The following is an 11,695-nucleotide window of genomic DNA, read 5'->3' on the forward strand; positions in this document are numbered from 1 at the left end:
CACTTTTATTATCTTTACTAATAATTATATTTTCTATACACAATTTTTTATAGGCATTACATATTTTTAGGACATGGTGATTTTAATACACGATATATATTTTTCAGACACACATGAAATTCGTAAAATATAAGATGAACATTTTTTACATGGACCACAAACATTGTTCAGCAAAAAGCACACAACAAATATATATATACCCTTCTATTTGAGGTAATCTTAAGATCATTTCATAAATAAATTAGTTACACTCATATTTATTCACTACGTAAAATTTTGTATAAGAAAATAAAAAATATAGGTCATAAGATAAGGAAAAATAAATTTTATGTATGCTCTACACTATGTTATTACGGCGACTATATACTTTCTTACGGCCTATTTTTATGTAGTAAATAAGATAAAATTGACGGAACGTAAAATTATGATGCATTGTTGTCAGAATAGAGAGGGTGAAGAACGATAAATCACGAGTGGACATGGTGCCATGTGAGGATGGTGTCCAGACCACTCATTTCTTGGTGATTCGTGTTGTATTTACACTGCCAAAACATATATAGGACGTATTCCATATATAATAGATGAGTATGGCCTACAAATCTGCACAAGTACAGTTAAAATTCATTGATGATCATCACACTGATCCCACACTACTAATCACACTGATCTCTCTCTCTCTCCCTCCCTCCCTCTCCCTCTCCCTCTCCCTCTCCCCCTCTCTCCCTCCCCCTCTCTCCCTCTCTCCATGGAATTTTTTTTCACGACATAGCCTAATTGTGGCTCACACTTCAAATAATCTCGTATAAATAAATTTTCCCTCTACCCAGCCAGTCCAATGATAGTAAGATTCAACAGTGTTCTTCATACACCCACCTGCATGAAGCTTATCTAAACTACATGCCCCGCACAAGCCACCCCGTGTTATCTAGCATTGGCAGCAGGGCCGGGCCGGCAAAATCCGGGGCCCTGTGCCGAACTAAAAACTGGGTCTTATTTATGAAAAAACTAACAAGCAATTATAATGTATATATATGTCGCAGAAAAATTATAATTTATGTAATATAATGTCTTACATAACAAAGTGGACATATAAAAAAGTCATACCTATTTAACTCGCGATTGCTATTTATTTGAACATCCTCGTTCTTTTAGTATTTTTTGAAATAAAATCTTCGATGATATCCTCATAATCTGCTTTATGAAAACACAAGATAAGGAAGATGAATTAAACAAACTTGAACTTATATATTAGCATATGTCAATTGAAGATCATGGGTCAATGTTTGGTAATTAGATGAACAGTCTAACTCACAATTTTGGATCTTGTTCGATAATACGGATACATTGTGATTACTAATCAAGGCGATAAAAATTAATCTCTAATCAAGGCCTGCAATCTCTGTTAAAAAGTTAATTACAAAATTAAAAGTAAGACCGGAAGTGCTAATGCCTAATGTCTGACCTGGAGGCAGGGCAGATGGATCGGCTGATCGGGCAACCGGCCAGATGTAGATGCACCAGCCCCTGCACCACACAGCGCCACATCACAGCGGTATGGCAGATGGTTGATGCCCGTTGCTTGATGGCACTGCGACAGGCAGGGCAGTAGGGCACAAGCGCCTCGAGCCCTAATGATTCGACTAGGTCACCTGGTCACGAGGAGTCGAGGAGGCGGCGATGTTTGATTTCTCTTCCTGCACGATGCCACGATCGAGTCGGCCTCGATAGACTCGCTCTAGCCAGCAGCGCCCATCGATAGCCTCACCCCATCGCTGCTTCGGCCCAACACCAAGTATGTCCATTGGCACAGTTTTTTTTTAATACTAGGCCATGTAATTGTTTTTGGGGCCCCATAAAATCACGGGCCCTGTGCGGGCCGCACAGATAGCACCACTGTGGGCCCGGCCTGATTGGCAGCATAAAGACTGTTCTAAGTTATATGCAGGCCATCAAGTACCCAACAGAGATTTAACTCCACCGAAACTCAACTAGTACGAGACAAAGTGCATACGAATTTAAAGTGTCATGGTCCATTCACTGTTGTGTATTCCATGTATTATTGAGTACTTGCCATCGTATTAGAAAATGTCATATGGTCCCTCCGTTCCTAAATATAAGTCTTTTTAGAAATTCCATTATGAACTAGATACGGAGCAGAATGAGTGAATCTATGCTCTAAAGCATGTTTATATACATCCGTACGTAGTTCATAGTGAAATCTCTAAAAAGACTTATACTTAGGAACGGAGGGAGTATTAATTAGTAATCACCAAGCAACGGGTGGCCGAGATTTCGGCATCGCGTGATATCATGTCCCAAAAATCTGCGTCTGGGTGAAGAATAACTATTCCTCACTCAGGGTGATGAATAGTCAACTCTTGCGTATATATACACAAATACGTCACAAATGTGTGATGAATGTATTTAACATACATGATAAATGTTTTATTGATATGGGATTGCACTTTTTTACATTTATGTATATATGTATTTTTATATATTTTAATAGTCTTTCTAGCATGTTAATTGTAATAATTCCAAAAAAATAAAAAAAATTGGGACATTACTAGCCGCCTTATCAGGGATGTTTTTCCTTCTATTTGCCACGTGAGGAGCCACCCTCGAGAACCCGTGTTGCTTCCCGAAGCGTCGACCGTTATTACCCTCACATTTCATGATCGCTCTCTCTCTCTCTCTCTCTCTCTCCCGTCTCTGCTCTCCCCTCTCTCCACTCACCTACGATTACTATGGCGTACAACAGATTGGAGAATAGCAAGTCGACCTCCGGCCACCTTCACTGGCATCTGCGGCGTAGCACTTCGCCAATGGTGGTAAGCAATTTTCCCCCCTCCGCACCTACTACTTTGCATTCGATTCAAGTTTAGGTTCGATCCGCGTTAGGGGAATGCGGTATCTGGGTATCATAACATTGTCATTACTAACGGTAAATATGAGGTTCCCGATCCAGATTGAGTACAGTAGGGATGAGGATTAGGTTTATCTTACACAGTACGCACGGATATTATCCTCGGGGACCCGAAGGTGATTGGAGCGGCGGGTGGCCTTGGTATTCTCCATCTCTTCTTCCTCGCTGGAGTCCAACTCAATGGGCATGCTTCGGTGTCCTAGCTCCGGCGCCCTCACAATCTTGGCCACCGCATCTTCTTGCACCTCCATAGCCACCGGTTCTTGATCCTCCTTCTTGTGGTGAAGTACACTGCTGCACGATGGTCATGAGGATGCCGGTACTGTCTATACTTGGTCCACTTTTCCTTCTGTCTAGCGTCGTCGGAGCCGGCCTGATTCATGGCCCAACGAAGTATGTCGACTGACATAGCACCCTTCACTGGGTCAAGAATCAATGTCTTTAACTTCTCCGGTGTGGCCTTCTTCACCACAGCGTCTAACTCTTTGTGCATCTCTTCCATGCTGCTGAAGTTTGAGCACACTTCCATGGTGTTCTCAAACTTGGTGCGGTCACCGAGCGAGGACCCTACTAAGAATGCCCTCCATCCAATGCCCCAAGGGAAGGGTTTGGGGATGGGGTTGGGGTTGGGGTCCGTCTTGCTGTCGGAGTTCATGTCGATGGGTTGGAGGAAGAGTGAGAGACGGATAGGTGGAGTGGTGATCGTTAGGCTGCGTGAATAAAGGGGTTCTAGGCGATAGGTTTTAATGACGATGTTGCAAATCCTGACCGTTTGAACCTCTTCATAATTAATGCAGATCAACACGGAGAGCAAGGGGAAGGAGGTGGTGCAACCAAAGGAGCAAACTAAGGGCAAGGACATGGTGCCGTCTTCAGAGGTGACGCCCGTCCAGAGCCTTGACACGAACGATGACCAGCCGGAGGACCCCCCCCCCCCCCCCCCCCGCGACAAGCGTCGGAACTACGGCCACTACCATGAGGTGGAAGGGCCAGCCAACTTCTACAAGATGATCATGCCCCCCCCCCGGCTGGATTCCATACCTATGCTGCTGGACTTCACGAAGCACTTCTCATTAGTGTCGTAGGAATTCAAATTGAAGATGAACACCGGCTGCTCCTGGAGGGTGACTGTCCGACTGTTGAACGGCAGGGTCACCCTCGATCAGGACTGGGCCACCTTCGTCGTCGTCCATCAGATCAAGATAGGCTTCATGGTGACCTTGAAGCTGCTCAATCCCGGCATGTTGAAGGTCATTGTGTTCAATGACAATGGCATTGAAGTGGTGACCAGGTGCGGGAAGCACGATGATGCCTTCGCCGTGACCCCCTAGGACAACCCCGATATGCTCCAGCTCCTTTACTTTAATATTGAACTGCTATGGGTTTGAACTGTTCTGTTTTACGTGACATAATATTTATATCTTCTTAGTACTATGTTTTGTTATGTGTATTTTTTCTCAGGCCGCTGTGTGCTGATAACTTTATCAACGTGTCCAAAAGGTCACGAAACAACAGACGGTGTATGCCACCAAACAGAAGGTTGTGTGTTTACGCGTGCACAAACGTGCAACCAAACACATACTTAGAGTAACACCTCATGCAACCTAGAGTCTATGCAAACAACCAAACTAAATATGGGAGTACATGTATTAGTTTTGTGTCTGTTTTATCTTGTTTAGCCAGATTCCACGGACCAGTCCTAGCAACTACGCCTACCAAACAAGCCTATTATCTCTGTTCAATTTGTTTGTGGAGTTTTCACGAATACCAAACTGAATTTCGAGTTCAGATACAAAATTCAGGCGAAGCGTGCCACAGAGGGGCATCACTGTCCCTCCCCCGATGCCGCCGCCTCCCATCTCAGGCGAGATCCGGAGGGCGGCCATGAAGCGCCCCGCCCTGCTCGCCGTCCCCGCCGTCCTCCTTCTCTCCCTCTCCTTCCTCCTCCTCCGGCCGTCCTCCTCCCCGCCCCTCCTCCCCTCCGCGCACACCACCGACCCCGGCCGCGGCCGCCGCCTCAGCGTCTACGTCGCCGACCTCCCGCGCGCGCTCAACCACGGCCTGCTCGACCTCTACTGGTCGCTTACCTCCGCCGACGCCCGCATCCCGGCCTCCTCCGACCCGGACCACCCGCCGCCGCGCGACCACCCGCCCTACCCCGCCAGCCCCCTCATCCGGCAGTACAGCGCCGAGTACTGGCTCCTGCACTCCCTCCTCGGCCCCGCCGCCCCCGCGTCCGCGGTGGTGAGGGTCGTCGCCGACTGGAGGGAGGCCGACGCCGTGTTCGTGCCCTTCTTCGCCACGCTCTCCGCGGAGATGGAGCTCGGCTGGGGCGCCACCAAGGGCGCCTTCCGCAGGAAAGAGGGGAACGGCGACTACCGCCGCCAGCGGGAGGTCGTCGACCGCGTCACCGCCCACCCAGCCTGGCGCCGGTCCGGCGGCCGCGACCACGTCTTCGTCCTCACAGGTAATCCTGCTGGGGAACTCCGGATCTTGTGCTTATAATGCACTGCCCCACAAATTAGAAACATTGCTTTCATTTCGTTGAATTGAAGTCAGCTTAGCTAGTACGTAGTTAAGTATCTTGGTTCGTTAATGGTTTTATCAGCCAAGGAAGTGGCTTAACTTGAAATGTCACTAGTTAAGAAACTTTTACTGTGGATCATGCAAGTGTGTATACATATTGGAACGTAGTGGAATCTCTAGAAAGACTTATATTTAGGAACGGAGGGAGTACATATTAGTGCTCTTGGGCATTGGATTGAGAATACTGTATGTTTATGCAATTGGTGCCGAAGTTTGGCATATTGCTTATGTCTTGGTGAAGATTGATTTGACTAGCAGTTATGTCTTGGTGAAGATTGGTTTGCCTGGCAGCTTATTTTTCTTTTGGATGATCAGGTCATGTTAAATACTGAGGCATTCTTTGACAGACCCTATGGCAATGTGGCATGTTCGGGCGGAGATTGCTCCAGCAATTCTACTGGTGGTTGATTTTGGCGGCTGGTACAAACTCGATTCAAAATCTGGAGGCAGCAACTCTTCTCATATGATACAGCACACTCAAGTGTCATTGCTTAAAGATGTCATTGTGCCTTACACACATTTGCTCCCTACCCTGCACCTGTCCGAAAATATGGATCGCCCCACTCTCTTGTACTTCAAAGGAGCCAAACACAGGCATCGGGTTCGTATTATTTATCATAAAGCCAAGCTCCTGATTTGTGCATTAAATTTGGAAAGGTTTATCTGCTATCTGGATCCCATCGTGTACTTGATTATTCACTTGCATTTCATCATCACTTTCATAAAAGGTGTCCAAACATGTACATATAGTATTTGGAATTTACTTCTTGAGCCTGGGTTACATCGTTTTTATATGTAACCTGTGTAATATCTGAAACTAGCTCTCTAAATAAAAAGAATAAACAACATCTTCTAGGTCTCTGTTATGTGTGAGGCTAGCTCTTTCAAATATAAATGTTTGGCTCTCTTTTTGTGTCTATATTTTTTCCAGGAAGTATCATTTGAAGCGTTGTGCCTAAAAACACTGAAAATCATTTTACTTTCAACAGGATTTTATCGCTTATGCAGTGTACATTTGTAGTAGAACTCCTGAGGTTCTTTGTGAAGACCAATAATGATAACATAATCACATGATTAAGCTAAAACTAGGTTGTTCCTTTGATTTGTATATCTGAGTGAAATAACAAACTTCAGCCTAGCTTATACTGCTTCTAAAATACTAATAAAACCATCTATCTGATCAATCCGCTCATTTGTTTTCAGGGTGGTTTGGTGCGTGAAAAATTGTGGGACTTGATGGCTAATGAGCCTGATGTTGTCATGGAGGAAGGTTTTCCTAATGCCACAGGACGTGAACAGTCAATAAAAGGGATGCGGACATCAGAATTCTGCTTGCACCCAGCTGGTGACACCCCAAGTTCATGTCGTCTATTTGACGCTGTTGCAAGTCTTTGCATACCAGTCATTGTCAGCGATGACATTGAGCTTCCTTTCGAAGGGATGATTGACTACACAGAGTTCTCCATTTTTGTGTCAGTTGGTAACACAATGAGACCCAAATGGCTAACAAACTACCTAAGGAATATCTCCAAGCAGCAGAAGGATGATTTGAGAAGAAACCTGGCCCGAGTCCAGCACATCTTTGAGTACGAAAACAGTCAGCACGATAGCTGGGACTCCGCCCCAGAAGATGGTGCTGTGAACCATATATGGAAGAAGATTCATCAGAAGTTGCCGATGATTCAAGAAGCAGTCACCCGGGAGAAGCGGAAGCCAGAAGGCGCATCAATCCCACTTCGGTGCCATTGTACATGACTGCCTCCCTTAGTCACCGAACCCCACGAAAGGATCAGCTGACTGCAAGTCAATTTATTTTTCTCTTGGTAGTTGCAAATATGAGCATGTAACAGTAGGCCAACGCTTCTTCCTTTTTCTACTATTCAGGAATGGTTTTCCATATTGCTCGATGTGTTGTTGTCTGGGGTTTGTTTGTTCACTGAAGAAATATCAAAAGAAATTGAGAATTTCCCCCACATTAGCCAGTAGTGAAGGCTGAATACAGATTGATGTATATTGGTAGTATAAATGGTTAAAACAAATGTTTATCTAGATATTGGTACTACCTATTTTCTCTTTCACAGGAAATGAGATGAGAAAGCTTCAATTTACCAAGATATTGCTGTGCTACCAAACAACATAAATGCTACCAACAGAAGGCCAAGGGAACAGAGATATTGTCATCTACCACAACAATTACAGGAATTTACTCGACCACAGTTGATGATATTGAAGCAGGAACCCAGAAAACGAACATCGCAGTGCTCCCGACCCAGCTCTTCTTGTCGTTGAATGGCAGCTTCAATGAGCCCAACCTTCTCTCAACAATGTGAGCAAAGCCTGCGAAGCAAACATCCAAGCAGGCACAAAGCTCAGCGAGAATGAAACAGATCATCAAGTACAATTGCTTTCGAAGGGATGATTGACTTTACAGAGTTCTCCATTTTTGTGTCGGTCAGTAACACGATGAGACCAAAATGGCTGACAAACTACTCGAGGAACATCCCCAAGCAGCAAAATGATGAATTCCGAAGAAACCTGGCTGGAGTCCAGCCTATCTTTGAGTATGAAAACAGTCACCATAGTAGCACAGGCTCTGCCCCAGAAGATGGTGCTGTGAACCACATATGGAAGAAGATTCACCAGAAGTTGCCGATGATTCAGGAAGCGGTCGCCCGGGAGAAGCGGAAGCCTGAAGGAGCATCGATCCTACTTTGGTGCCATTGTACCTGAGCATCTCTCTTGGTCGCCGATCCTCCACGAAAACTCAGCTGACTGCATGTCAATTATTATTTTTCCCTGGTAGTTGCAAATATGAGCATGTAACAGTAGGCCGAAGCTTCTTCATCCTTTTTGCACTATTTAGGAATGGTTTTCCATATAGCTAGATGTGTTGTTGTACGTGTTTTGTTTGTTCACTGAAGAAACTGTCCATTCAAAACGAATCGATGAGCCTGAATATGGGTTGATGCATATTGGTACAAGTGTCCTGATACCTATTTTTTGCTTAAAGGGGAAAGAACGAGGTGCGAGAAGTTCTGGTGCCAGCACAGGAGGAGCTCAAAAAATTTGTTCATATATTCAATTTGCAGTGCTACCAAACAACAGAAATGCTACGAACATGCTGGCCAAAGGAACAGAGATGTTGTCATCTACAACATCAGTTACAGGAATGCACTCCACCACAGTGGCTGCCAGCGCAACCAGAACCAGTTTACCAAGCGCCTGATCCCAGCTGACCTGGATGTAACCAAACCATGAGAAGTAGAACAGCATCCTGCAACAACGAAAAACAGGTGGAATGCGTCAACAACAACCACGCATGCGAAAATCTGTCTCTGTCAAGACGACAGGAGTTCGTCGCAAGAACCCTACAGAGCGGATAGCAGGAGCCCAGAGATGAACATCGCGGCGCTCCCGACCCAGCTCTTCTTGTTGTTGAATGGCAGCTTCAGCGAGCCGAACCTTCTCCCAATTATGTCAGCAAAGCCTGCGAGGCCATGATCCAAGCAGGCGCAGAAGGTCAGTGAAAATGAACAAGTCGTCTAAGTGCAATGTTATGTTTACAGGACCTGTAACCCATTTCCATCTTACCGTCGCCGCCGCTCATCATCGACAAGGAGACGATCCCGATTGGGGAGTCACGCCAGAAGACGAGAACAATGATCAGTAGCACAATAACATAGTACAGAGGGCCTCTCAGCAATTCCCTGTCAGAGACCATAATGGATTGTATCAGGGAGGTGCCGTCTCAAAGAAGAAGAGAGGATCACAACTGAATATCACTGCAGGCACATTGGGGTTAATTACTCTCGTTTTCCTTCACGGGTCACAGATTTGACTAGAGCTTCATCGGAGTAGAAGCCGAGCCCGTAGGTCAGAAGCCTCGCGCAGTTCAAGAATGGGACTACTGCTGCAAAGAACCGTGCGCCGGTCGAAACGCTGCAAAACAGAGCATGTTCTATGTTAAGATATCTGTTCTGATCTTAAGATGCAAGCATTGTGGTGAGCATAGAAAGTCAGACACAGTTGGAGGAGCACCTGAAGAGTGGCCATGAAGCCATGAAAAAGACCCCGGATAGCACATGCACAACCTTTCTGCTCAAGCTCTGCCTTTAATGGCGACGAGTACCACAAGTTAGCAACCAAGCAGTATAGGTACCCAAACGAGGCAGTTGTTGATCAATTCGTGCTTGATCAATCCAAATAATTAGACCATTTTTTTTTACTGTGCATGCTGAGATTCAGTGGTTAGTTTTGAGTAGTAAAGTTCACTGAACGGACCACGTCGTCGGTGAGTTAGCACTGCACCACCACGTATATTAATTTAATTAATGGGGAGGTCGAGTGAGGGAGCGGAGTGTATGCACGAGACCTGTTCGACGATGCGCCGCTCCGTGAGCGCGTCGAAGGCGCGCACGAGGGAGTACGCCCCGGCGGTGACGAGCAGCGTGGCGCCGCCGTCCCGCAGCAGCATGGACGCCGCCGGCGCCGAGGCCGAGGCCGATGCCGAGGCCGCGAGCGCCCCCGCCACGGCCGGGACGGCGGCGGCGGCGACGACCCACCGCCTCGGCCTCCGGTGCCCCCGGGGCGGGGCGAGGTCGGGGGCGGAGACGGAGCGCGAGAGCAGCAGGGAGGTCGGGGATGAGGGGAGCGCCGGCCGCGCCGCCGCCATGGGAGAAGAGAAGAAGAGAAGGGAAAGAAATGGGCGCGGGAGACAGAGACGCGAGGGCGGGATCGGGTTTGTCGGGGCGCGCGCTGATTGGATCGCAGGATATCCCGTGCGCCGCCCACAGCTGCGGGTTGTAGTACAGTGTGCAGCGTGCGGCACACACCCCGGGCTCTGCAGTGGGTGGGCGCGACGGAAGCGGACGGCGGCGACGGGACTGAGGACACCTGGGCGCGCCACCGTCGGTCTACAGCATCGCCCCGATTTGCATCACAAAAGAAAGCGACAAGGGCATCTCCAACATTCGTCCAAAAAGTACTCCACGTATTAAATTTTTTATTTTTTGGACACCGGACAGCTTTAACAAAGACTGTAAAATTATGCGGGCGCTAAAATGTTTTGGACACACGTTGAAAAACGCTATTGCGCGTACTGTATTTGAGACGCCGGCTTGGGTGCGCAGTAAACTCTGAATCGCTGCAGATGAGGCTGCTGAATTAGGCGCTCCATGCACGCGAGTCTGTTGAAGATGCTCCGGTACCCGCGCATTAAAAATAAAACAGTGACACGCTAAAAAGTTTATTAGACACGGATTTTTTATGCGGCTGTTGGAGATGCTCTAACAAGGTTGATAATCTCTCTCTTCTCTGATTTGCGATAAGGGCCACTTGGTTTTGCAAACCTTGTCCAACGCTTGCTGTACCGTCTGTTGCCGTTTTTTATTGACAGGTTCTGTTGCCTATGATGCTGAGGGAGCAAAGCATAGCTCGACTGTTTCTTTTTTCTTTTTTACTTAACAAATTTGTTTTTTAATAAAAACCGGACGATGTTCGTTCAAACTAGGATAATCCGCACATAAAATCGGATGCTATTTTGTCCGATGAACTAAAAACCTTTAAAGACCTAGCTCTACGGACGGGGACCTCGTATGCCATGCCAGGCTGGCCGGTGGCTCCTCTGTCATCGACGTCGGGTCCGGTGTCGGAGTCATCATCGTCGGACTTCGAGCGACGAAAGTGACAGAGTTGTAGCAAGGCTTCCCGATAGTCGTCTGACGCTCGCGGATGATCATGCCTGCTTCCTCCTGCATCGTGCGCTGTGCGGCCACGGGCACCGACGACGTGGGCGGGGGAGAGCGAGGCGGTACCTTGAGGAGGGAACATTGACAGCGTCGATCTTGCTGTGTGACCACTCCTTGTCATACCTAGTCATCTCTCCGTCGAGGCATCGCTTGGTTGTCTTTGACGTCGTCACGGAGCGAGGGTACAAGCGTACGCCAGGTGCAGGTCCGCCGAGATGTGTGGCGGCGGGACGTCGAAGTCCATGAACTTCGAACGGCACGTTGTGTTGAGCCTGTCTCACCGACGTTGCTTCTGTCGGCATACTCCAACACTGTTTGGCACCATGGCTGCGCCCTTTCGCGGCGATCACATTGGGTAGAGGCGACGGCGAGCGGCTCTCCTCCTTGATGTCCTCCCTCACGCGACGGGGGCGACGGAGAGCGTCACTCCTCCTTC

At 47.6% G+C, this 11,695-nt stretch overlaps 2 protein-coding genes across 2 annotated transcripts; one reads left to right on the forward strand and one right to left on the reverse strand.

Moving 5' to 3' along the window:
- Positions 1 to 4,730: 4,730 nt before the first annotated feature.
- On the forward strand, positions 4,731 to 7,561 carry LOC123428411 (probable arabinosyltransferase ARAD1). The gene is made up of 3 exons (XM_045112609.1): positions 4,731 to 5,393; positions 5,860 to 6,113; positions 6,716 to 7,561. The coding sequence occupies exons 1-3, from the start codon at positions 4,769 to 4,771 to the stop codon at positions 7,265 to 7,267; spliced, it is 1,431 nt and encodes a 476-aa protein (XP_044968544.1). The 5' UTR covers positions 4,731 to 4,768; the 3' UTR covers positions 7,268 to 7,561.
- Positions 7,562 to 8,569: 1,008 nt separating this feature from the next.
- Positions 8,570 to 10,264, reverse strand: LOC123428412 (probable phytol kinase, chloroplastic). The gene is made up of 6 exons (XM_045112610.1): positions 9,885 to 10,264; positions 9,551 to 9,618; positions 9,320 to 9,451; positions 9,104 to 9,219; positions 8,885 to 8,999; positions 8,570 to 8,786 (listed from the first exon to the last, which is right to left on the reverse strand). Exons 1-6 carry the CDS (start codon positions 10,182 to 10,184, stop codon positions 8,591 to 8,593), a joined length of 927 nt encoding a protein of 308 aa, XP_044968545.1. The 5' UTR covers positions 10,185 to 10,264; the 3' UTR covers positions 8,570 to 8,590.
- Positions 10,265 to 11,695: the final 1,431 nt, after the last annotated feature.

The sequence above is a fragment of the Hordeum vulgare genome, chromosome 2H (genome assembly GCF_904849725.1).
Source record: "Hordeum vulgare subsp. vulgare chromosome 2H, MorexV3_pseudomolecules_assembly, whole genome shotgun sequence".
NCBI lineage: Eukaryota > Viridiplantae > Streptophyta > Magnoliopsida > Poales > Poaceae > Hordeum > Hordeum vulgare.